The sequence below is a fragment of the Nerophis ophidion genome, linkage group LG28, assembly GCF_033978795.1.
Source record: "Nerophis ophidion isolate RoL-2023_Sa linkage group LG28, RoL_Noph_v1.0, whole genome shotgun sequence".
In the NCBI taxonomy this organism is placed as follows: Eukaryota; Metazoa; Chordata; class Actinopteri; order Syngnathiformes; family Syngnathidae; genus Nerophis; species Nerophis ophidion.
Window position 1 is genome coordinate 22,319,833 of NC_084638.1, and position 26,511 is coordinate 22,346,343.

A 26,511-nucleotide genomic window follows, 5' to 3' on the forward strand; every position below is an offset into this window, starting at 1 on the left:
AGGCAATATAAATTTTATCATTAGAGCTGGCCCGCCGGTGTTATACAGCGTCGGTGCCGCTGTAACACCACATTCACCGCTAATACTCATACTTGCCAACCCTCCTAATTTTCCTTGTAGACTCCCGAAGTTCAGTGCCCCTCCCGAAAATCTCCCGGGGCAACCATTCTCACGAATTTCTACCGATTTCAACCTGGACAACTATATTGGGGGCGTGCATTTAAGGCACTGCCTTTAAGTGTTCTCTACAACCTGTCGTCACGTCCGCTTTTCCTCCATACTGACAGCGTGTCACATAATATTTGTGGCTTTTACACACACACGCACGCACACGCACAAGTGAAGGCAAGGCATACTTGGTCAACAGCCATACAGGTCACACTGAGGGTGGCTGTGTAAACAACTTTAACACTGTTACAAATATGCGCCACACTGTGAACCCACACCAAACACGAATGACAAACATATTTCGGGTGAACATCCGCAACGTAACACAACAGAACAAATACCCAGAAGCCCTTGCAGCACTAACTCTTCCGGGAAACTTCCAGCAAACTGACCAATAATTACTGTTTTATTCATGCATTTTCTCATGCTACTTCAAGGCTTGAATGTTTGGTTCATTCATTATATATATTTTATTTTCAAATTTATTATTAGTCTTGTGGAAAAAATTGGATATTTACCTCAGAAGATTGCAAATAGAAAAAAAGGCAAAACATTTTATTTAAATTTTATTTGATACGCCATTGATATTTTTTTAATTATTATTATTTGAAACTGGATTTTGCATGTCAATAAAGTTATATAAGCCTTGCTTGATCAATATTTAATGCAAAACTTGTTTGGGTCCCTATCAAAAGGTTAATTTGTTCAACCTTGGCCCGCGGCTTTGTTCCGTTTAAAATTTTGGCCCACTCTGTATTTGAGTTTGACACCCCTGGCATAGACTGTCGCTTGCCACAAAGTGGTCCGACCGACAAAACTACGACTAAAAGCTCCCCTATCCAAAGACTTTCATCAAATTGTTTGATTTAGTTTTAGACTTTAACATTGTAATTTTGTATCACTTAAAAATAAACACAGTAAGACAAGAAACACATATTAATAAAATGTTCATGCAAGTCTTTGATTTTTACAAAGGAATGGGTCATGTTCACAACAGATATGGTACCAATTCCCCAAACCAGGGAATCGATCCGGATAGTCAGCAGTACAGTTTTTCCGGTATATTTGTGTGTGTTAATAAATGGTAATTGTTTGATAGTAACATTTTATTTTTTGTTGTAACTTGAAATCATGCTAACTGTGCTGTCCTGTTGTTATATCCATTCATCCATTTTCTACCGCTTATTCCCTTTGAGGGGGCGCTGGTTCCTATCTCAGCTACATTCGGGCGGAAGGCGGTGTACATGCTGGACAAGTCGCTAGCTCATCGCAGGGCCAACACAGATAGACAGACAACATTCACACTCACATTCACACACTAGGGCCGATTTAGTGTTGCCAATCAACCTATCACCAGGTGCATGTCTTTGGAAGTGGGAGGAAGCCGGAGTAGCCGGAGGGAAACCACGCATTCACGGGGAGGACATGCAAACTCCACACAAAATTTTTGTTATATCTTATTTTCTAATTACATGCGAGTCTCATTTACAATGCTGTTGCACTTCCAAAACATTAAACATTAGGCAGTGTTGTATAGGCTATCTATGGTATGTTGACTAACTAGGACGTAGCTTTTTCTGTGAAGCTGAATGTGTTATATCGCGCCCTAAAAAGAGTTTGTACATTAAGTATTGTGCTTATTACTCACCAGCTGTTTGATTGAACTGTTTCATCCTGGTTGGAGGTGTTGAAATTGCGATGTAAAATTACTATTGCTAATCCTGAAGAGCTATGAATCTTTGGGGACCACACGATTCGATTCGATTCTTTGGTGTAACAATTCAATTCAGAATCGATTCTTGATTCAAAATCAATACTTTTTTAATAACATTGGGTGCCAGTTCTATGATTAACTACTTTCCTCCATAAAATAGATAAACAGCTCTGATACATTTCTATCTTACTTGAAAGAAAACTGGCTCTGTTTAATAAAATTCTACCCAAACATTTAATTAAGTCAAATACAAATAAGGTAAATACTTCCCTTTTCTAAAGTAAATCTGTACAGCAGATACAGATAATCTACAACAACACTATAATTTGTCTGTGTGGCTGGACAGGACTGATTGAAAAAAAACAACTATTTTTTTTGGACAGCAGCTCCTACTAAGAGTAGCCTGTTTATGGCCATTCCAACGTGAATTAGCATCGATGTCGCGCATTTTGAAAGAGCGCGAGCCTTACTTTACGTTCGAGTGTTTTCTACCAAGCATACTTGCTTTGTTGGTGTTGAAATTTGCAACATTACTAAAGGGAGACTTTGGTTGAGTCTGCCATCCTGATTGTTTCCTTTCCAAGTCGGCTACCAGACGTTCCGAGCCTCATATGCAACAAAAGTATCTAAATATAGCAAAGTTTAATTTTACTTGATACCCGGTAGTACAGACTAAAATTTGTCTGTGCGTATGAACTTACCGAATTTGCATCATTAGTTTTACTGCAGAGAAGAAAAGCTATGAACTAGGGCTGGGCGATATGGACTTTTTTTAATATCTCGATATTTTTAGGCCATATCGCGATACACAATATATGTCTCGATATTTTGCCTTAGCCTTGAATTAACACTTGATGCATATAATCACAGCAGTAGGATGATTCTATGAGTCTACATTAAAACATTTTTCTTCATACTGCATTGATATATGCTTATTTTAAACTTTCATGCAGAGAAGGAAATCACAACTAAGTCAATTGACCAAAACTGTGTGGAGTTTGCATGTTCTCCCCGTGACTGCGTGGGTTCCTTCCGGGTACTCCGGCTTCCTCCCACTTCCAGAGACATGCACCTGGGGATAGGTTGATTGGCAACACTAAATTGGCCCGAGGCACCAGTGCCTCCCGCAACCCCAAAGGGAATAAGCTGTAGAAAATGGATGGATGAATGTATTTATTAAACAGTTATTAAGCAGTGGCACGCACATTCATGTCTTTTCAAAAACAGAAAGTGCATGATTGTCAGAGACATTTTAAAACAAGCTATTAGTGCACTTTTGTGCATGATGTCACTAAGATGACATATCAAAACAACACTAAATTAAAGTGCACTTTTTGTACAGAACGCCACTACAATAGTTTAAAAAAATAAAGTGCACTTTTTTGTGTGGGCGTGTGGCACCTAACGGAGATGTTGACATGCGTAGTAACCACTCTTCATTCTCTAGCAGGTGACTTTTGAAATGATGCTACATATTAGCAGTAATGCTACTTTTTGTAGGAACGCTTTAGCACCACACTTGACACTCTACGGTTGTCTGTTCGACATATTCCCACTTGAAGCCAAACCACCGCCAGAAGATGGAGCCCCTGCTGTTTTTCTTGGGAATTAATTCTTCCTTCATTTGTTACCAGATTTGCACCTTCTTTCTCTCGTATTACCACTCGCACGGCTCCGCTAGCATTACAGCTACTATTACCCATGCTGCTACCTCTCTGCTCCGAGAGTATGTGATGTATGACGTGACAGTATGTGACGTATGTAAGAAGGTGCGCTTGCTGTCTGTGAGAAGGAGAGACAACAGAGTGGGAAGAGCCTGTAGTTTAATGCCAGCAGCTAAAAGCAACTGCGTGAGAACGTACACTCAAATATCACGATTTATTCATTTTCTATATCGCACAGAGACAAACCCGTAATATATCGAGTATATCGATATATCGTCCAGCCCTACTATAAAAAGATACAGTTTTTATAGATCAATATTTATTCACTGCTAGTTTTTGAAAATCATACTGACTGTTTCATTTGATGACGAGTAAAAGTGACCTAAACAATCCCATTTATACTCATTAACGTATTTATTCTGTTTGTCTGATTCTGGTAAATACGCTGATCTTACTTTTGTCGTTCCTACCTTTGCAGTGAAGGCAGACAAGGACACGCAGGAGAAAACGGATAAGTTTGACGCGTTCGCCAAGAAAGACGTGGAGCTGGGGAAGAAGGACAACGGCACGGACAAGAACCTTGATGAAAAGATTCTCAAAGATGGAGAAAAGACGGACAAGATGAATGCTGAAAAGAACAACAAGGCAAATGAAAAGGGGGAGAAGACCGACAAGCCGGAGAAGACCAACAAAGAAGATAAGAAGGAAGAGCAGAAGAAAGACGACAAAGTAGGAAAAGGGCTAACCAAGTCTCCAACAGGCAATGTCAGCAAGGTCTTACCAACCCCTGATTGCAAAAACAAGGTGAGTCTCCAAGCTCACATTCATGCACTCAAAACCGCACATCTTTTAATATCAGGGACAATCAACAAAACTGTTTCAGGGGCCATAATTCCAGAAAGTTAAGGATTGGAGGTCTTACTTTGAAAAATAGGAACAATCAGTGTCCTCTGCTACAATAGACATTTGATTTTGGTCTATTTATCTTATCAGAGTTACAGGAGCTTCTGCAGTCTCTCACAAGTTTTTTGGAGAGTGAAAAACCCAAATGATAAAAAAGAGAGGACTTAATTTGAAACCTTGTGGAACATCACTGGTATAACTAAAGAAGTTGAACAAATGAATGCATCTGAAGAAGCGACAGCAACACTTTACTTACATAAATCACATTACAAACTGCCAAAACGGAGATGACTTAAAGGGGTGCACTGAGGAACGCCTCAGTTATGTAACTCTCAAGTGTGGACCTAAGTGTTCTACATTTGCTAGCAAAGTCAAAATGTCAGTGCAAGGATCTGCCAATGTGTTTACGCTTGTCCAAGTTCTTTTAATACCATTGGTTCTCAACCTTTTTGACCTCGGGTCCCAACTTTTCCACTACAGAGGGTCGCGGGACCCACTCAATTTTTAACACTTAATTAGTAAACCTACTTACAGTTTAAAAACAAAAAATATTATCAAGGCTTAGGTCAGGCTGATTGTAAAAATAAGTAGTGATAAAATGTACTGTCAAAGAAAGGACTCATAAAAACTGATGGAAAAATTTAATTGCATAAAAATACACAATGTTAAAATGAATTATAATAAAGTAATAATAATAATATAAATAATAAGAATAGGATATAAGAATATAGAATAATAAGAATATAAATGTCCATTCATCCATCCATCCATCTTCTTCCGCTTATCCGAGGTCAGGTCACGGGGGCAGCAGCCTAAGCAGGGAAGCCCAGACTTTCCTCTCCCCTGCCACTTCGTTCAGCTTTTCCCGGGGGATCCCGAGGCGTTCCCAGGCCAACTGGGGACATAGTCTTCCCAACGTGTCCTGGGTCTTCCGCGTGGCCCCCTACCGGTCGGACGTGCCTGACCAGATGCCCAAACCACCTCATCTGGTGTTTCTCGATGTGGAGGAGCAGCGGCTTTACTTTGAGCTCCTCCCGGATGACAGAGCTTCTCACCCTATCTCTAAGGGAGAGCCCTGCCACCCGGCAGAGGAAACTAATTTTGGCCGCTTGTACCCGTGATCTTGTCCTTTCAGTCATAAGCCAAAGCTCATGACCATAGGTGAGGATGGGAGCGTAGATCGACCGGTAATTTGAGAGCTTTGCCTTCCGGCTCAGCTCCTTCTTCACAACAACAGATCGATACAGCGTCCGAATTACTAAAGACGCCCCACCGATCCGCCTGTCGATCTGTCTATCTCACGATCCACTCATCCCTTGCTCGTGAACAAAACTCCGAGGTACTTGAACTCCTCCACTTGGGGCAAGATCTCCTCCGCAACCCGGAGATGGCACTCCACCCTTTTCCGGGCGAGATCCATGGACTCGGACTTGGAGGTGCTGATTCTCATCCCAGTCACTTCACACTTGGCTGCGAACCGATCCTGTGAGAGCTGAAGATCCTGGCCAGATGAAGCCATCAGGACCACATCATCTGCAAAGAGCAGAGACGTAATCTTGCAGCCACCCAACGGGATCCCCTCAACGCCTTGACAATTCTGTCTGAAATTCTGTCCATAAAAGTTTTAAACAGAATCGGTGACAAAGGACAGCCTTGGCGGAGTCCAACCCTCACTGGAAATGGGTCCGACTTACTGCCGGCAATGCGGACCAAGCTCTGACACTGATCGTACAGAGAGCAGACCGCAACAATCAGACAGTCTGATACCCCATACACTCTGAGCACTCTCCACAGGACTTCCCGAGGGACACGGTCGAATGCCTACTCCAAGTCCACAAAGCACATGTAGACTGGTTGGGCGAACTCCCATGCACCCTCTAGGACTCTCTTGAGGGTATAGAGCTGGTCCACAGTTCCACGACCAGGATGAAAACCACACTGTTCCTCCTGAATCCGATGTTCGACTATCCGGCGTAGCCACCTCTCCAGTATACCTGAATAGACCTTATCGGGAAGGCTGAGGAGTGTGATCCCACGATAGTTGGAACACACCCTCCGGTTGCCCTTCTTAAAAAGAGGAACCACCTTCCGGTTTGCGATTCCAAAGCTACCGCCCCCGATGTCCACGCAATGTTGCAGAATCTTGTCAACCAAGACAGCCTTACAGCATCCAGAGCCTTGAGGAACTCCGGGCGGATCTCTTCCACCCCTGGGGCCTTGCCACCGAGGAGCTTTTTAACTACCTCTGCAACCTCAGCCCCAGAAATAGCCCACCACAGATTTCCCAGGAACTGCTTCCTCATCGGAAGACGTGTTGGTAAGATTAAGGAGGTGTTCAAAGTATTCTCTCCACCGATCCACAATGTCCAAAGTCGAGGTAAGCAGAACACTATCCTCACCATACACGGTGTTGACAGTGCACTGCTTCCTCTTCCTGAGGCAGCGGAAAGTGGTCCAGAATCGGTTCGAAGCCGTCCGAATGTTGTTTTTCATGGCTTCCCGAACTCCTCCCATGTCCGAGTTTTTGCCTCCGCGACCGCTGAAGCCGTGCACCTCTTGGACTGTCGATACCTGTCCGCTGCCTCCAGAGTCCTATGAGCCAAAAGAGCCCAACTGGACTCTTTCTTCAGCTTGACGGCATCTCTCACCGCTGGTGTCCACCAGCGGGTTCTAGGATTACCGCCACGACAGGCACCAACTACCTTGCGGCCACAGCTACAATCAGCCGCCTCGACAATAGAGGTGTGGAACATGGTCCACTCGGATTCAATATCCAGCACCTCCCTCGGGACGTGTTAAAAATTCTTCCGGAGGTGGGAATTTAAACTCTCTGTCAGGAGACCCTGCTAGACGTTTCCAGCAGACCCTCACAATGCGTTTGGGCCTGCCAGGTCTGTCCGGCATTTTCCCCCACAATCGCAGCCAACTCACCACCAGGTGGTGATCGGTAGAAAGCTCCTCCCCTCTCTTCATCCGAGTGTCCAAAACATGAGGCTGGAAATCTGATGACGCCTCTCCAGGTTTCATTGTTGTTGCCAACATGAGCGTTGAAGTCCCCCGGTGGGACAAGGGAATCACCCGGGGGAGGACTTTCCAGTACTCCCTCAAGTGTATTCAAAAAGTGTGGGTACTCTGAACTGCTGTTTTGTGCGTAAGCACAAACAACAGTCAGGACCCGTCACCCCACCTGCAGGCGGAGGGAAGCTACCCCTTCGTCCACCGGGTTGAACTCCAACTTGCAGGCTTTGAGCGGGGGGCAACAAGAATTGTTATCCCAGCCCGCCGCCTCTCACTGCGTGCAACGCCAATGTGGAAGAGAGTCCCGCCCCTCTCGAGAGAACTGGTTCCAGAGCCCTTCCTGTGCGTCGAAGTGAGTCCGACTATATCCAGCCGGAACTTCTCCACCTCACGCACTAGCTCAGGCTCCTTTCCCCCAAGCGAGGTGACATTCCACGTTCCAAGAGCTAGCTTATGTAGCCGAGGATCGGACCGCCAAGTGTCCTGCCTTTGGCTGCCGCCCAGCTCACACTGCACCTGACCTCTATGGCCCCTTAAACTAGTAATAAAGTTTAAGTCTAATTGAAAATTCAAATTCACCACTTAAGGCATAATTTTTGCGCTTAAGAAACTTCTCTTAATGGTCTCCTGTGGTTAAAAAATATGGCCCTACACATCACGAGCACTCTAGTATTTGTTAGGACTTAGCTTCAAAAAAGCTTGTTTCCCAAGTTTTGAACTGAACTCGGGGGCCGGTATGGTCTCGTTTGTGAGTCGAATTTGGCCCCCGCCCTGTCAGTTGAATATCCCTGTTCCATACGGTGTAGGAAACGTATTACTAATTACAGCTATGCGTCTCTTCTCTGTTTTAATACGGAACTAATGAACATTTTCAACCGACCAGATGTGGAGTCCCATTTTACATTTCATGTGGGTATTTGACATTTCTGCTTTTATAATTTACTGCTCACTGATACCTAAAAAGATGTGGCAGGCCACAATAAATGATGGGGTGATGTGGCTGGCGATGTAAATCACATGGTTTACCACACAAAATGAGGTGACGGGGTACAATAAAATGAGGTGGTGGGCCAAATTTAAATGATTTTGCGGACCACGTGAAAAGATGTGGCTGGCTACATTAGATGATGTGGTAGGCTATCTTAGAAAACATGCATTAGAGGTTATATTAAATGATGTGATGATGTGGCTGGCCACGTAAACGACGTGGCGTACTACACAAAACGAGGTGGCAGGCCACGGCAAAATTACATGGAGATTCAATTTAAAATGATTTTGTTGGCCACATTAAAGAGATGTGGCTGGTTACATTAATGATGTGGCCTACTACATAAAATGACATGACCACATTGAATTGATGATTTGGCCCACAGGCTTTGAGTTTGATGCCTGTGACTTAGGGGATCACACTGTGTATGAAGATAGACAGTTGGTTGCTAGCCGCCGATATAGTAGCTGACTCTTCCTGTTGGCAGACTGAGCATCGAAAACTGTAATCAACATTTTATAAAATTAGACGACCCCGGGAAAATCGGTATGTAAAATCCAACCCAAATCATATTGCTTCCTCTATTCATGCTTGTTTTTTCTATTGCTCTCCCTATTTGATTCTTACACATTTGTTTATGTCTGCCTATGTTTCTTCCCTCCTTATGGATCCTTTCAAATTGACCACTAGACTGAGGGGGTTTCCAGCAAAACCGATGCATCAAAGTCCCGCCCAACCACCCTATCAACCAATAGCGAGGTCACCTCGGCCAAACGCCCCTCCCCAACCGCATCCCCTGCTAATAAAAAAAGCCCCCCATCCAAGGCGAGGACCCCAATGGCAAAGGTGAGTAGATGAGACACACTGGCCCCATACTTGCCAACCCTCCCGATTTTCCTGCGAGACTCCCGAATTTCAGTATCCATCCCGAAAATATCACGGGGCAACCATTCTCCCGAATTTCTCCCGATTTCCACCCGGACAACAACATTGGGGGCGTGCCTTAAAGGCACTGCCTTTAGCATATTCTCTCACCTGAAAAGGAGACTATTATATATGTCTCCGTTATCCATAACATATAAAGTAGGCAGGCACAGAGCTATTTCTCAGCATGTGTTTATTCCAACCAGCACGTTAATATACTGACACATAACATCCAGATTCCCATCATGTATTGCTTCAAAACTACGGCAAGTAGTAATGTCCAAAAACATAACAGAGACGAAGCAGAAGAACGAAGAAGAGACATGGCGGCGACGAGTAAGAAGAAGTACGCTTGCAAGTTCCAAAATGATTGGAAAAAATAATTTTAGTTCATCCAGGACAGCTCAAAGGGTAGATCATACTTCTCCATTGAACACGGTGGCTGAACGGATACACTCATTTATGAACAGATTACTTATTGCTTGTATTAATATATATATATATATATATATATGGCCTGATATGCTGTATTAAAATATAAACTTGATAGCCAAACAAAGCTGATGTAGGAAGATTGTCTGCCGATAAATCAGCAAAATGGCGATGGCATATAGTAAGCTTTCATGCACAGTATATGCAGAATATATACTGGTTGTTAGATCGCTTACCGGTATATAAGCCAAACCCACAAAATTTTAGACTCTCAGCCGCAGATATATCCATTCTAAAATTATTAATTTACACAGAAAGATTTTATAAATGTTTATACCTTTCTAGACGGTGTCTGTAAAACGGCTGACAGAAAGATTTTATAAATGTTTTTACTTTTCTAAACGGTGTCTGTAAAACGGCTGACCAAACAAAACATTGACCCACTAGCTGCGCAAGCTAGCTCTCCAATCAGCTAAACAGACTCAATAACTTCACAGTGGCGTTTTGGTGAATTTACTGAGGAATTTGTGAAACTGAAAAAATACAAAAAGAATCACATTGTAAGTTAGTAACACTGAAACTAGGGCTGGGCGATATATCTATATACTCGATATATCGCGGGTTTGTCTCTGTGCGATATAGAAAATGACTATATTGTGATATTCAAGTATACGTTCTCAAGCAATTTCTTCTAGCTGCGGGCATTACACTACAGGCTCTCCTTGCTCTTTCTTGTCTCTCCTTCTCACAGAGAGCAAGCGCACCTTCTTACATACGTCACATACTGTCACATCATACGTCACATACGTATACGCCCTTGCGGAGCAGAGAGGTAGCAGCATGGGTTACCTTAGCTGTGATGCTAGCGCAGCCGTGCAAGTGGTAATACGAGAGAAAGAAGGTGCGAATCTCGTAACAAATGAAGAATTAATTCCCAAGAAAAACAGCAGGGGATCCATCGTCTGGCGGTGGTTTGGCTTCAAGTGGGAATATGTCGAATAGACAACTTTAATTTGTCAAGTGTGGGGCACAAGCGTTGCTATAAAAAGTAGCATTACTGTTAATATGTAGCATCATTTGAAAAGTCACCTGCTAGAGAATGAGGAGTGCATACTCTGCATGTCAACATCTCCGTTAGGTGCCACACACCCACACTATCAAAGTGCGGAGGCAAACAATTCCAGATCAACACCGTATGACAAAAATCGTGATTTTTTTTTTGTTGTGATTTCCTTCTCTGCATGAAAGTTTAAAATGAGCACATATTGATGCAGTATGAACAAGAATGTTTTAATGTAGACATAGAATCATCATATTGCTGTGATTATATTTATCAAGTGTTAATTCAAGGCTAAGGCGAAATATCGAGATATATATCGTTTATCGCGATAAGGCCTAAAAAATATTGCGATATTAAAAAAAAAGGCCATATCGCCCAGCCCTATTTGAAACACACACTCATGAGTGTGTTAGCATTTTAGCGGATGCTAACAACGCTAGCTTGATTATATTAAGATAACATGTACAACTATGCATGAAAACACTCCTACAGACATCACACATGGGACGGTTTAGTAAGTATCTATGGGTTTAGTTACTTTGTAAAACTTACCAATGTTGCTTGGCGTAAAAAATGAAGAATCCATACGTGTAGAACGCTATGGACGGCTAGAAAAACTGAACTGCATCCATCCATCCATCCATTTCTACCGCTTATTCCCTTTTGGGGTGGCGGGGGGCGCTGGCGCCTATCTCAGCTACAATCGGGCGGACGGCTGAACTGCACTATGGTTGAAAAAATAAATAAATCACTGACGGTAAATGGATGGACACTGCAGCACCTGCAGTGAGCGAACTGGTCCAAAAGATGGCACCATAGCACAAACAATAAAACACCCTCTCAGTGTTTTTTTTTTTTTTTTTTTTAATAAAAAATTTTTTTTTTGTGCCGCCAGCTAAGAACAAGCCATAAATTAGCCGCTTCGTCTAATAAGCCCCAAGGTTCAAAGTGTAGGAAAAAGTAGTGGTTTCTAGTCCAGTATTTACATGTATAATTTCATTGGCGGAAGAAATATTAAATATTGTTCCGGCTTTGTAAGAGCCATATTATTTTTGTTAATCTTCTACCGTTTTAATTTGTAAAGGTTTTAGCATGTTTTTTATGTCAATTACATTACGTGAAATACATATGCGCATCATTTCGGGTTTATGCGACGTCACGTGGATTCCCTTCCTGTTGTTGTAATTTCTTCTAGTATAAATGGCTCACCTTGTTCTAAGACCGCACAGTCCATTGGTTCATTATACGCAATTAAATAGTTTAATTGCTCTGACAGTAGTGTTTTTATATTAGTTTATATTGAGGTACGTTGGAAAGACATTATTTGAATGACTTTCGTATTCGGATTAACATTTAAACTAGCGGCTAGCGTGCTTCCGCAGTGAATGAGCAGTACCACCGCCATGTGAGTCTATCAAAGTGTTATTATTGACAGTGATACAATCATTTCAATTAAAAACAGTAATACTAACCGTCGGGATTTGTACCGTGGTTTATCATTTTACAATTAATTGCTACATCCTTACTCCAAAGTCACTTTTCAAACCGTCTTTGAGTCTGCCTGCGAGCTGTCCGTTTATAGGGGCGTTCCCAGATTGCGATTGAAACCACGTTCCAAAGTCTTGAAAAGTATTACATTCATCTTTTATCAAATATACACTTTTTAAATATATATCGTATCGTGTTTTTTTCCAGACACAGTCGAAAGCAAATTTCAAAACCGTTTAAGATTTGCCTGTCATATTAATGACAGGCAAAAAAAAAAAAAACAACCCGTCTTCCAACTTGCATAATATACCACGTAGAACACATCTTCATCATGTTAAAAATAGATTCTGTTATGTGTCAATATTGCAAAAAATGTGGGCCTACTTATGGTTGTGTGCTGCATGTTTCACAGCATAACACAACAACACAAGTTGGAAGATAATAACGTGGATTTGGATGTAAATAGTTGTCTCCGTTGTGACTGCAAAATCCTTCCAAACACTATTTTAAAGCACATCTCTCTTTTACTTCAACTAATTTTGTCTCCATCGTCTCCTTCATGTCTGACCTTTGAAACACAAGGAGACAAGAAAACAGCTTTTTTTAAATCCATCTTTTATGTGCACACAAACACTGATTTGTCTTTATTTTGGTCTCTTTTCCAGACTCCGGAAAGTGGAGCAGCTGAGAAACGTGCATCAGTGCCAAAGACCGCTGCTACTCCCAGCAAGACCAGTTCCGCTGCGTCTCCCGGCAACAAAATTGCTGGTAAATGCATGCTATTTCCTGGTGTTTTTGTTCAGACCCTCACAAAAATGTTATTTATGTTTGATTGTGGCTATACATGTGCCACTCTTCATACATTTTATGGAAATTTTAAATTTATTTAATCTTATGTAGCTTTTTCCACACAAGGCCATTTTCCATCCATCCATTTTCCACCGCTTGTCCCTTTTGAGGTCACGGGGTGTGCTGGAGCCTATTTCAGCTGGATTCGGGCGGTAGGCGGGGTACACTCTGGACAAGTCGCCACCTCATCACAGGGCCAACACAGATATCCATCCATCCATTTTCTACCGCTTATTCCCTTTTTGGGGTCGCGGGGGGCGCTGGGTACACCCTGGACAAGTCGCCACCTCATCGCAGGGCCAACACAGATAGACAGATCAAAACCATTACAATAAATTGGCTCCCCTGGAGTTTGGTCCCGGGTCAAAAATATAAATCTTATATTATAATTATTATTTTTGATTCAACACTTCTCTGTTTTAACTTCAGGTCTATCTATAGATATAAAGTCATTGTTTTTTTCTATGTTTTAAGCCGACTTTCAAAGTGGAATCCATCCATCCCTCCATTTTCTACCGCTTATTCCCTTTGGGGTCGCGGGGGGCGCTGGTGCCTATCTAAGCTGCAATCGGGCGGAAGGCGGTGTACACCCTGGACAAGTCGCCACCTCATCATCGGGCCAACACGAATAGACAACATTCACACTCACATTCACACACTACGGCCAATTTAGTGTTGCCAATCAACCTATCCCCAGGTGCATGTCTTTGGAAGTGGGAGGAAGCCGGAGTACATGGAGGGAAACCACGCATTCACGGGGAGGACATGCAAACTCCACACAGAAAGATCCCGAGCCTGGGATTGAGCCCTGACTATTCAGGACCTTCATATTGTGAGGCAGACACACTAAACCCCTCTACCACCGTGAAGCCCTCAAAGTGGAATATTTGATGCAAAGTAGATTGAGCCTTAAATATGTCAATAATTCACAACAACATTGATTTTGATTCATTATTTCTTGAGAAATGATAGTTTAAAAAAAACATACTACTAAAATGATTGGACACCCAAAAGGGCCCCACCCACTCCAAAAAGTGTTAAAAAATAATTTGTACAATATTATTGCTTTTTTTTTTACTTTCAACTGTAGATCAACATCCGATCCATATATAAGTTGTTATTATTATTTTTTTGTTTGTTTTATGCCCATTAAGCCAAAGACAAATTGTTATTATTATTTGGCAAAAACACAAAATATGCTATGTTTTCCTCAAAAATATTCAAAAAGTGGAAAATTAGATGTGAAGTAATTGGAGCAATAAACAGGTCAATAATTTACAACCACATTGATTTTGAGAAATGCCAGTTTAAAAATATGAGCCCACTAATATTTTAGGGATCAACAATGTAAAATATAATTTCTTATTTTTTTTTATTCAACGCTTAAATTTTTACATCAACTTCAGATCTAGCCATCGGTTATATAGTCAGTTTTTATAATTTTTTTGTGTTTTTTTTTTCTTTTATGCAATTTTTTTGTCAAAGAACACTTTTTTTTAAATTTGGCAAACAAACACAATTTGAGATATTTTCCTACAAAAAGATTTAAAAGCGTAATTTTTCATGTGAAGTAAATCATTGAGCAGGTCATTAATTCATAACAACATTGATTTGGATTCATTTTTATATTTTGAGCAATGACCATTTACATGGCAGATTTGTGTATCAAATTCAACATTTCTATATTTTCCTGTATATTTATTCATGTTTTTATCTTCATGTCTTACTTGCATTTTATCCTGTATCTCTACTCATGGTTCGTACTATTTTACAGGTTGTTTTTTTTTACTTTACAGCGTTCCTCAGAGGAAGCCCTCTGTATCAGGGGTTATCGGCCATGGTGGTCTGGTGATATCCTGGTGCAGACGGCTCCTGTGATAGTGTTTACTCACCTGGCTCCTCTGTACTCAGCCATGCATTTCTTTTATGTATGAAAAGCGCTTTATAAATAAAGTTTGATTTGACTCGAATGAATCTAAAGTTAAAATATAGTGTAAAAATGCACCCAATTGCAGGAAATATAGTCTTGTTTTTAAAATTTTCCTTTCAGAGCTTGCGTGGCAACACTTAATGTTCCTCTTTTTTCTCGAAGGGGCTCACATGCCTGTGTGCGCCGACACAAGGACTTTCTAGCAGTACAACCTAACTTAAACAGCTAGCCTTAAAAATAATCTGAGTGTACTGTACGGGCATTAACAAATGCAGGCGACAAGTTGAATGGATAACACTTGTTGGATATTGTTGGCTACAAGAGTTGATTTTACAAGACACCCGACAAAACGAGCGAGCGACATGACTCAGACCAGTCGCTGTGTGCTTTTCACCACCCTCAGAAAATATGATTCATGTAGCATAAACACGGCAGCATAATCGTACTTATAAATATCAATTGAATGTTTTCACACTTCATAATCCACTTAAATTCGGAGTGACATTTTGTGATTTAGATCAGTCCCTAAACTAATGACAATTTGAATTATACCGACTGACTTTTGCAACTGGCAGCCTTCATTGTTGCTTTTCACCATGGTTGTCTATGACTGAAGATTTGATTCGTCGCATCTGATTTATTAGATTTTGTCGTTTTTATAAACCGATTACGACGATACGGTCCGTAAATCTGAGTAATCTTTAGTAGACTGGAACCTATGTTCATATTAGGGGTGCATAATGAGTATCAGGCTGATATTTGGAATCATGACGTCAAGCTGATAATCTGATAACATTAAAATATATCTAAAAAAATTATGGATTTAAAAAAACACAAAAAAACACTCCTGACATGAGATTACCCATACTGTGCTGTAGGTTAGGGTGAACAAATGAAGCGCTCCTACCTCTTAAGGTCACCTCTATACTCATCAGACAAAGACATCCCATGTGCCGCCTAAAGTAAATGCCCTGCAAACACTCCGCAATCAAATAATCATCCATCCATTTTCTTCTGCTCATCCGAAGTCAGGTCGCGGGGTAAGCAGCCTAAGTAGAGAAGCCCAGACTTTCCTTTCCTCAACTACTTCGCCCAGATCTTGCGCGAGGATCCCGAGGCGTTCCCAGGCCGGCTGGGAGACTTATCATGTCACGGGTCTTCCCCGTGGTCTACTACCGGTCAAATGCGCCCTAAACACCTCCCCTGGGAGGCGTTCGGGGGGCATTCTGACCAGATGCCCGAAGCACCTCATCTGGCTCCTTAACCAATCAAAGTTTATTTATATAGCCCTTAATAGAATAGAATAGAATAGAAAGTACTTTATTGATCCCTTGGGGAAATTCAGCACCACAGTTCGCTCACAATAAACAATAATAATAATAAATAATATATAACATATATTATATATATATATATACATACAATATAATATATGAATATTATGAATTAAACACTTTGAAGAGCTGCACAAACCACAAAGAAATACCCTGATCTAAAAAAACAAACAAAAACGTATTCGGTAAAGGAAAAACTCAAACCCCAAAATGGATCCCTGGGTGACTGCCGGGGTACAATTTTTGCAAATTGTCAATGATAATGTGAGAGTCCAGCCCATTGGGGGCAAGCAGAACAGCTGTCATTTTCGCCAGACTGGTACCTCTCAAGGGATTATCTGTGGCCACCTGGTATCCTCTTTATGCAGGAAAGTGGGGCAAAAAAAAAGAGAAGCGGCAAGATAACTGGTCTAAAACAGTCTATTTAAACGCTAAACTATACATGAGTTTCAAGATGGGACTTAACCGCTTCTACTATTTAAATAACTAATCTGTTATACCTGAATGTCACAAAATTCCATAAAAATAAAAATGCGTTTTTTTTTTGTTTTTTTTTTCAAGTTTTTGTTTACCAAAATGTCCATGTTTTCCATTTTTTAAGTACTGGTTTGGGCACCGTTTAAGCACCGGCACCGTTTTTAAAGTACCGCTTTGGTACACTCATCCATTAAAATGTAAACGATACCCATCCCTAATCAGGACATAAGCTTTACTGATTTATGGATGTGATTTTGGCTCTACCCTACTAGTCCCAGCAGGCACAAGACATTGATATAACGTTGATTCATGTTATACATTCCATTACATATCCTTTAAATTTGAGTTTGAACAACGTTGCAAAATAGTTGTATTTGTAAATTGGGACAAGGTTGATGTCTAACGTTGGATCCACGTTGTTGGTTTGATGAGCAAACTTCAATTTAAAATCAACGTCAGAATCCAACATTGAGTAAACGTTGTCAAAAATAATGTTGCTTCAAAGTTGTATTTGTGTTGTAGAATATTGGTTGGAAAATGTCCAAATTTCAATGGTCAAATCAACATGAGAACCCAACATTGATTAACGTTATTTTAATGTCTTGTGCCTGCTGGGGTAATGTCATATTTGATTAGGATGAATCTACAGTTACTGTTTGTCATATCTTACTTCCAGACTACATTCCAATCTGCATTAAAAAAAATAATATATATATATGTATATATCTATATATATATATAGATATATATATCTATATATATATATATATATGTATAGATATAAATATATATATATATATATATATATATATAGATATACATCTATATATATATATATATATATATATATATATATAGATATACATCTATATATATATATATATATATAGATATATATCTGTATATATATATATATATATATATATATATATATAGATATATATCTATATATATATATATATATATATATATATATATATATATATATATATATATATATAAACAAGTCATCTGTCTTGAGAAGCAGGAAGTTATCGTTATCAGTATTGAAAAATATATTGTGCATCCCTAGTTGATGTGTTTTATTGAAACAGCAGGGTGCAACGTTAATGTTTCGTTTATAGTAGTAAAGATGTCGGACACACTGAAAACATCCCGTTGAGTGCCTTCACAATAAGGTGTATCGGATTTACCAAAACACATTTGCCCGTACTTTACATTCAAATAACATTTCTCCAAAACAAAACCGAACACTTTGAATCAAAAATAAGTCACAAAATGAATTGTCTCTTCATGGGACAAAGCAAAACTTGAAGACGTTTATTTTGCAATTGGCTATTTTAAAATTTTTTACTAAATTAAGTATTTCAGTGGGTTCTAATCATCCTTCAACAGGCGATTGTGTTTGGATTTAAAAAGAAGAAACTTAACTATTTATTTTTCATCAAACCATTGCCAAATATTGCTCATTTGAACTACGCAGTTATGTATATTTGTGTGTTTCGTCCTTGCAGCAAACAAGAACCACAAGACTGAGAACAAGCCAGCAGAGGCTAAGAAACTCAAACCTACAGGTGAGAGACTTTTGGACAATGTACGTCTTCATTTAATCGAGCAAAACTAAATAGACGCATGTTTAATAAGCCTAAACATATTAGGTTTTCAGTGACATGGGGATTATATTATTTAACTAGAAGAGCCAATTTCAAGAGAAATTGCGTGTGAATGCTGTACCGAAATGCTAATGTCATTCTGGCAAGCCAACCTTTAGAATGGGTCGCCTACCAAGTTAAATGACTCTGACAATTACGGCTTGAAAATAGGCTACAAAAGTTAGCTTGATAACGTTAGCACGCGACCTTGGTAACAGTCATGGTGCGTTCCGTTTACCTCGGAAAGTGAAAATCGCAGCTGTGAATGATGAAATGAGCGTTCCAGTTACGAGGTCGGAAATCTAGATGGCCACATCCGCGAAAGTCATTCTTGTGCATGCCTTGTCTAATTATAAACAATTTGGGAAAAAATATGCACGTTGGATGAAGAGGAAACAGCTAGCGATGTAAAACTTTGTAGAGAAATTGTAGTCTACACTACAGTAACGTTATGAATGTTCAACAATACATCACATATGGCTTAATTAGTGCGACAAAAACTAATCAGATGTGCTAATAATGAATATACTAAAATAAGCCTATAATATTGTTTACATTCAGAGCATCCATTTTTAAAGCTACTCGGGGTTGGTGAAAATCTCAGACTTTCCGAGTAAGAAATCCGACCTTCCAGTTGAAACTTCCGACAACGATCTTGGAAGTTCCGACTTTCCAGTACAAATAGAACACACAATTAGCATGTGTTACGTACCATATTACATTACAAACCCCGTTTCCATATGAGTTTGGAAATTGTTAGATGTAAATATAAACGGAATACAATGATTTTCAAATCTTTTTCAGCCCATATTCAATTGAATGCACTACAAAAACAAGATATTTGATGTTGAAACTCTTAAACTTTATTTTTTTTTGCAAATAATAATTAACTTAAAATCTGATGGGTGCAACACATGCCAAAGTAGTTGGGGAAGGGCATGTTCACCACTGTGTTTCATCACCTTTTCTTTTAACAACACTCAATAAACCTTTGGGAACTAAGGAGACACATTTTTGAAGCTTTTCAGGTGGAATTCTTTCCCATTCTTGTTTTATGTGCAGCTTAAGTTGTTCAACAGTCCGGGGTCTCCGTTGTAGTATTTTAGGCTTCATAACACGCCACACATTTTCAATGGGAGACAGGTCTGGACTACAGGCAAGCCAGTCTAGTACCCCCACTCTTTTACTATGAAGCCACGCTGTTGTAACAAGTGACTTGGCATTGTCTTGCTGAAATAAGCAAGAGCGTCCATGATAACATTGCTTGGATGACAACATATGTTGCTCCAAAACCTGTATGTACCTTTCAGCACTAATGGTGCCTTCACAGATGTGTAAGTTATCCATGCCTTGGGCACAAATGCACCCCCATACCATCACAGATGCTGGATTTTCAACTTTGCACCTAGAACAATCCTGATGGTTCTATTCCTTTTCGGTCCGGAGGACACAACGTTTACCGTTTCCAAAAAACAATTTGAATAGTGGACTTGTCAGACCACAGAACACTTTTCCACTTTGCATCAGCCCATCTTAGATGAGCTCGGGCCCCGTGAAGCCTCACCGTTTCCAAAAAAACATTTGAAATGTGGACTCGTCAGACCACAGAACACTTTTCCACTGTGCATCTGTCCATCTTAGATGAGCTCGGGCCCAGCGAATCCGGCAGCGTTTCTGGGTGTCGTTAATAAATGGCTTTGGCTTCGCATGGTAGAGTTTTAACTTGCACTTACAGATGTAGCGACAAACTGTAGTTACTGACGGTGGTTTAGCTCGGTTGGTAGAGTGGCCGTGCCAGCAATTAGAGGGTTGCAGGTTCAATTCCCACTTCTGCCATCCTAGTCACTGTTGTTGTGTCTTTGGGCAAGACACTTTACCCACCTGCTCCCAGTGCCACCCACACTGGTTTGAATGTAACTTAGATATTGGGTTTCACTATGTAAAGCGCTTTGAGTCACTAGAGAAAAAGCGCTATATAAATATAATTCACTTCACTTTTCTGAAGTGTTCCTGAGCCCATGTGGTGATATCCTTTACACACTAATGTCGCTTTTTGATGCAGTACCGCCTGAGGGAACGAAGGTCTGTTATATCATCGCTTACATGCAGTGATTTTTCCAGATTCTCTGAACCTTTTGATGGTATAACGGACTGTAGATGGTGAAATTCCTAAATTTCTTGCAATAGCCCGTTGAGAAATGTTGTTCTTAAACTGTTTGACAATTTGCTCACGCATTTAAATAAATAAATGGTTTGTACTTGTATAGCGCTTTTCTACCTTCAAGGTACTCAAAGCGCTTTGACATTACTTCCACATTTACCCATTCACACACACATTCACACACACTGATGGAGGGAGCTGCCATGCAAGGCGCCAACCAGCACCCATCAGGAGCAAGGGTGAAGTGTCTTGCTCAGGACACAACGGACGCGACGAGGTTGGTACTAGGTGGGATTTGAACCAGGGACCCTCGGGTTGCGCACGGCCACTCTCCCACTGCGCCACGCCGTCCCTAATTTGTTCACAAAGTGGTGACCCTTGCCCCATCCTTGTTTGTGAATGACTGAGCATTTCACGGATGCTGCTTTTATACCCAATCATGGCCCCCACCTGTTCCCAATTAGCCTGCACACCTGTGGGATGTTCCAGATAAGTGTTTGATGAGAATTCTTCAGCTTTATCAGTATTTATTGTCACCTTTTCCAACTTCTTTGACACGTATTGCTGGCACCAAATTCTAAAGTTAATGATTATTTATCAGTTTGAACATCAAATATGTTGTCTTTGTTGTGCATTCAACTGAATATGGGTTGAAAATGATTTGCAAATCATTGTAATCCGTTTATATTTACATCTAACACAATTTCCCAACTCTTCTGGAAACAGAGTTTGTATATGACTCTCAGGTGTATAGCTGAAAAATTTCCTAAAAATTTAGCATGCGAACAATTACCATGTTCAAGTACAGTGTTATGTGATCCTGAGGAGTATGCATGCAATATTAGCTAAAAAAAAGTTGGCATGCTAGCTTTTTTAGCTAATATTGTAAGCATACTCCTGAGGAGTACGCATTTCCAGAAGAGTTGGGAAATTGTGTTAAATGTGCAAATCATTTTCAACCCATATTCAGTTGAATGCACTACAAAGACAACATATTTGATGTTCAAACAAATAAATAATCATTAACTTTAGAGTGCAATATTAGCTAAAAAAAAGTTAGCATGCTAGCTTTTTTAGCTAATATTGTATGCATACAATTTTTATCTAACTTTAGTAAGTAAATGTTATTTACATCACTTTTCACAGATAAAAAAATGAAGACATTAATTAAATTAAAACAACAGAGGCGATATCATAAAAAGGATAAAAACAAAAGAAACATAAAAAAAATTAAAGACTGAACTAAAACTTTGTGTTCAAATGTTTTTTTTTTTAATTCAACACAGTTCAGCACACTTTAACTAACTAGCAAGTGTCACGTATCAAGTTATATGACTATGAAAATTGTCAAAAAAAGTAAGCATGCAAATCATAGCAGGCAAATGTTTGCTTTTCAGAATTCACACAATAAGAAAACGGAGTACTACATAACTTAAGGTTTTTTTTTTTTTGTGTCCGCAGCTCGTCCACGTCCGGCCTCCACCACTTCTCCCACGACTTTAGCTAATGCCGCCAACGGTGAAGCCGCTCCCTTCCACCGCCGCCGGGTTATCACCAAACCTCCTGTCCCCAAGCAAACCGCTCTGGAAAAGAAGCCAGCAGTGCCCCGTGCTCCTCGAAACATCCGGCCTCTCAACGCACCAACACCGGACCTGAAGAATGTCCGTTCCAAGATCGGGTCCACCGACAACATGAAGTACCAACCTGGTGGAGGAAAGGTAGGACCTTCCCTACTCCTTCATGGTAAAACCGGCCATTTGTATTCTGGTACGCCTGCAAGTCGCACTTTAAAACTATCACACCTCCACTGACCCGGTGCAATAAACGCTATCTTTGTGCATTTTTTGCCATGCCTTGGCTTGTGCAAATGTTAGTCCGGTGCCTCTTCATTGCCTTGGGAACTGTGTTTAGAAGGTATTTCCATCCCTAATGTCAGCCCACTTCATTGTGTTTCCATGTGGACTTTGTATAAACTGGATATTGCAGATGTTTGAATAGTATCAAGACTACTCACAAAAAGTAACGGACAATTGTCAGTCATTTAAAATTTCACATTAACAAAATTGAAAAGTACATTTTCCAGTTGAATTAGATTTGGTAAGAAAAAAGTCCTCGTCATAACGCCATGTAACTCCTAGTAATTTCACAACAATACTTTTTCATTGCGGTGAATGTTCTCAGAGGGAAGTTGAGACCGAGCTTCAGCGCGTTCTGTTTAAAACTCACCAAGCAATTTCAGATTAACTGCAAATATATACAGATACAAAATTATATAACTAGTTCCTTTCAAGAACCGATATACCGTCCTAAAGAAGGGGTCTGTCCTTTCATTTAACACAGGTTTCTATGGCAACGTGTCCTGTGCAGGCTTATCTTGATGAGACTTTTTGAGGATTTCCGCTCGCAAATGACCTCACACCCTCGCATCATGGACTGTTTTGAGTGAGAATATGTGTGTGTGTGATTTTAAAACCAACTCTTTAGAGTTGTAAACTTAGTTTAGCAAGCATGCAAAAATGTTGAGGGAAATCAATATATTCAAACTTACATGTAAGTATATGCCACAAATATGTGTAGAAAGCATGCAAACTTAGTGTCATGGCTATTAGCAAGTTGCTGTCTGGCTCTCAACAAAGGCACACACTTCCCTTCCCTCTCCCTAATCTTTCCTACTTTTGCTTCTTTGTCCAGTCTCAACTTTTTTGAAACCTCTTTTTTGTACTGCTTTCCCAAATCCTAACAATGGTATTGATCAACTGGCCTCTTATCAATATTGACAAGATATTCTTGATGAGAAGCCCGGATTTGGGGGAACCTGCCTGTCCTGATAAAACGTTTGTTGCTGGATACATGATGGACTCTTGGGAGAGGTGGAGTGTCTTATGTATGGCGATTCTTTGAGTCAAAGATGTTGAAGACAGCTACCTGTTCAGAATCATGATAACAGGACATTTGCTGATTGGAGTTAGCGTTCTTCTGGTGTATCGACAAATTTGGAAGATCCTGGTAGCTGTTCAAGGTACCCCAATGCTGCCACACATGATTGAAGGATGGGTACAGCTGTTGGCAATTAGAATGATGTAGTTTCTGAACTAAATCACAAACTGGATAACATCTCGGAAATGTTGTCTGCTCTGCAAGGCGAAGTTATTATAATTTAAGGACCAGAAATAAACATTTACAGTGATACGTTTACATTTGTTTTCATTAGCTCAAACAAACATTCTAATTTGGATTTCTTCCTGCTGCTGGAATGGCTTGACAAGGTCGTTGTTACAACACTACTCCAGAAGACAGCGCAGCTAAAAAAACCTCAAAATTCATGCGCCGTCTTTCATGGACAAAGACCTGTTGTTTGTTGACTTCTGTTGGACTGACTGGCTGTGATATCGCAAAAACACTCTGCGAGAGCGCCACATTCATGGAACAAGAGACTCTTCAGTCTTACATACACACACGCGCATCCGCAGAAAATACACTTACACACACCACGTACCCTTACCACACCGTTTCACCCCCGCGGTATGACGGACAATGCAGCAGTGCCTATGGTGGCTGCATCTCCAGCTGGACGGAAACCTCCTCCCACTGTTGCAAGTCTTGAGTTTTGTGTCTTGTAATATGTGCTCATATGTGCTTATGTCCTGGTCTCAAATTGAGCCTCACCCCTTACGTCCATAGGAGCTTAGCTAAGTTTGGGAGTTGCTTTTTTCTCCCACTCCAGATGTTTACATTTTTCTCTACATTTTTACGGGGCGCCACCCCCGTGGCGACCCATCAGTCTTCCCGTTCTGTCTACCATTATACCGTATGTCTGTTCTTGGACGGGTCGTACTGAAAACAAATTTTGTTGTACTTTTTAAGTGCAATGACAACAAAGTTCCCTTCCTAGATTCAGATAGACTGAGGTAGAAATTCCACCTGAAAGCCAAATACCTCTAACTTTTTGTGAGTAGTGTAAATGCAATACATGAATCATTCAGGAGTGGACTATATTGTCCGAGTCTGTACACAGACGCCGTCCTATACGGATGTTGAACAATACATTGTCTTTTGAAGGAGCCTTTTCTATTCTGACCAACGCAGCTTTTATAGACTTTACGGTTTTTATTAATCAAAACCAGGAAATCGACCGACCAATTGCATGGGTTATTAAGCTAAGCCACGTGATACCACTCACTCTTTTTCTCAAATCTGTGAGAAAAAGCGGGTGACTCGGAGGAATGATTTACGGGAAAAGAAAAGGGAAATGTCAGTCTACCCCAGAGCACTTGTGGCTACAAATGTAGCTTACCACCACCAGGTGTGAATGAATTATGGGTTCTCACTTCTCTGTGAAGCGCTTTGAGTGTCTTGGCAAGCGCTATATAAATCTAATCCATTATTATTATTATTATAATTATTATTATTATTGAGTATAATTTTTCATATTTGCAACTGATTTATATTTCTGACCACTTTTACTCCTCTACATATTTTGAATGAGTATTTTTACTGCGATATATTTTCCCGAATCATCTTCATTACGACAAAATAAAAGTGGAGTTGGGGGCTTTTTTGTTGTCATATGAACGCTAAGCCGGAAGAAGAAGAATTAGATTTTCGATGAGCCATGTTTGCTGAAATGACGCCACAAGTGGATTCCCTGGAACTGGCGGGAAACTGTGGAGTGGATATCTGGAACAGACTCAATAGGACATGGTCTAATGAGTAAGTAAGTATACTGAGTACCGGTATTTTTTGGTACCGTTTCCTAATTGGGTCCAAGATAAGCGTTAAGATTCTGGACAAAAGATACAGGTTGTGGTACAGCTATCGGTATTTTTTGTATCCAGCTGTTTCAACCACTTCAGTTGCTGCTGCTGTGAATCTAAAAGACACTGGTCAGATCTAATAATCTGCTTGGAATAATGACAAATAAGGAAGCAAAACTACACAAAATTTTGTAAATAGAAACATAATGATGGATCTGCGTGGTGTTTACTAGATGATGACAACTGCATTGCACATTGCACTGGAAACATGGCTGACTTGTTTAAAACTTAAAAAAAGCAGGTCTTTATAAAAGACTTCCCTGCTGTGAGATGTCAAATGATGTAGGTGGTGTACAACTCCTCCTGCTGATAAAAATGGGATTAAAAAAAATGAATTTTTTCATATCGTTATTTACACCAACTATGTATAGTACTGCCAAGAGTACCGACGAATACTCGTATTGATAAGGACTATATACATATAATGAGACACACTTCCGTCTAGGAATCCATCCCATAGTTTGCAGCAAGCTAGCATGAGAGTAATCTTGCCATCGTTGCTTAATGTTGATCCCGAGATATCAGAATTTCAACACTTTCTCTGTTGTTGGATATTTGTACCATTTTCTATTTAATGCTCATAACCTTGCGTTTATCGTCATTTAACCTTAGTCCTATTTTGCCCGCTACATCTTCCGTTGCATCCGCAAGGGAAACAATGCCGTCAGTCAAATCCAGGTCGGACAACGTTGTGGTTCCAAAGTTGATTCAGAACCCTTCTTCTTCTGTGATCCTCATTCCATTATTAATAATCACAAGGAACAGAAAGGGTGAGAGGACATCTCCTCGTTTGACTTGAGTACTAACTTCAAACGGGTCTGAGATCTCGTCGTTTACCAGGATTCACCATTGACAGTCGACATAGAACTGCCTTACTATTTTCTACAAGATCTCTCTATTAACACTGTTAAATGTACTCTGAAAATCCATAAACA

The 26,511-nt window shown here is 40.4% G+C and overlaps 1 protein-coding gene across 2 annotated transcripts in view; it reads left to right on the forward strand.

Annotated features, from left to right (window-relative positions):
• Positions 1-26,511, forward strand: part of LOC133544886 (microtubule-associated protein tau-like) — a 91,803-nt gene that overhangs the window by 20,387 nt on the left and 44,905 nt on the right. For both annotated transcript variants that reach the window (XM_061890114.1, XM_061890115.1), the window contains exons 2-6: positions 4,025-4,350; positions 9,146-9,301; positions 13,025-13,127; positions 18,464-18,523; positions 22,224-22,480. In XM_061890114.1, coding sequence (XP_061746098.1) covers positions 4,025-4,350; positions 9,146-9,301; positions 13,025-13,127; positions 18,464-18,523; positions 22,224-22,480 — 902 coding nt within the window. The remainder of the gene's footprint in view (positions 1-4,024; positions 4,351-9,145; positions 9,302-13,024; positions 13,128-18,463; positions 18,524-22,223; positions 22,481-26,511) is intronic.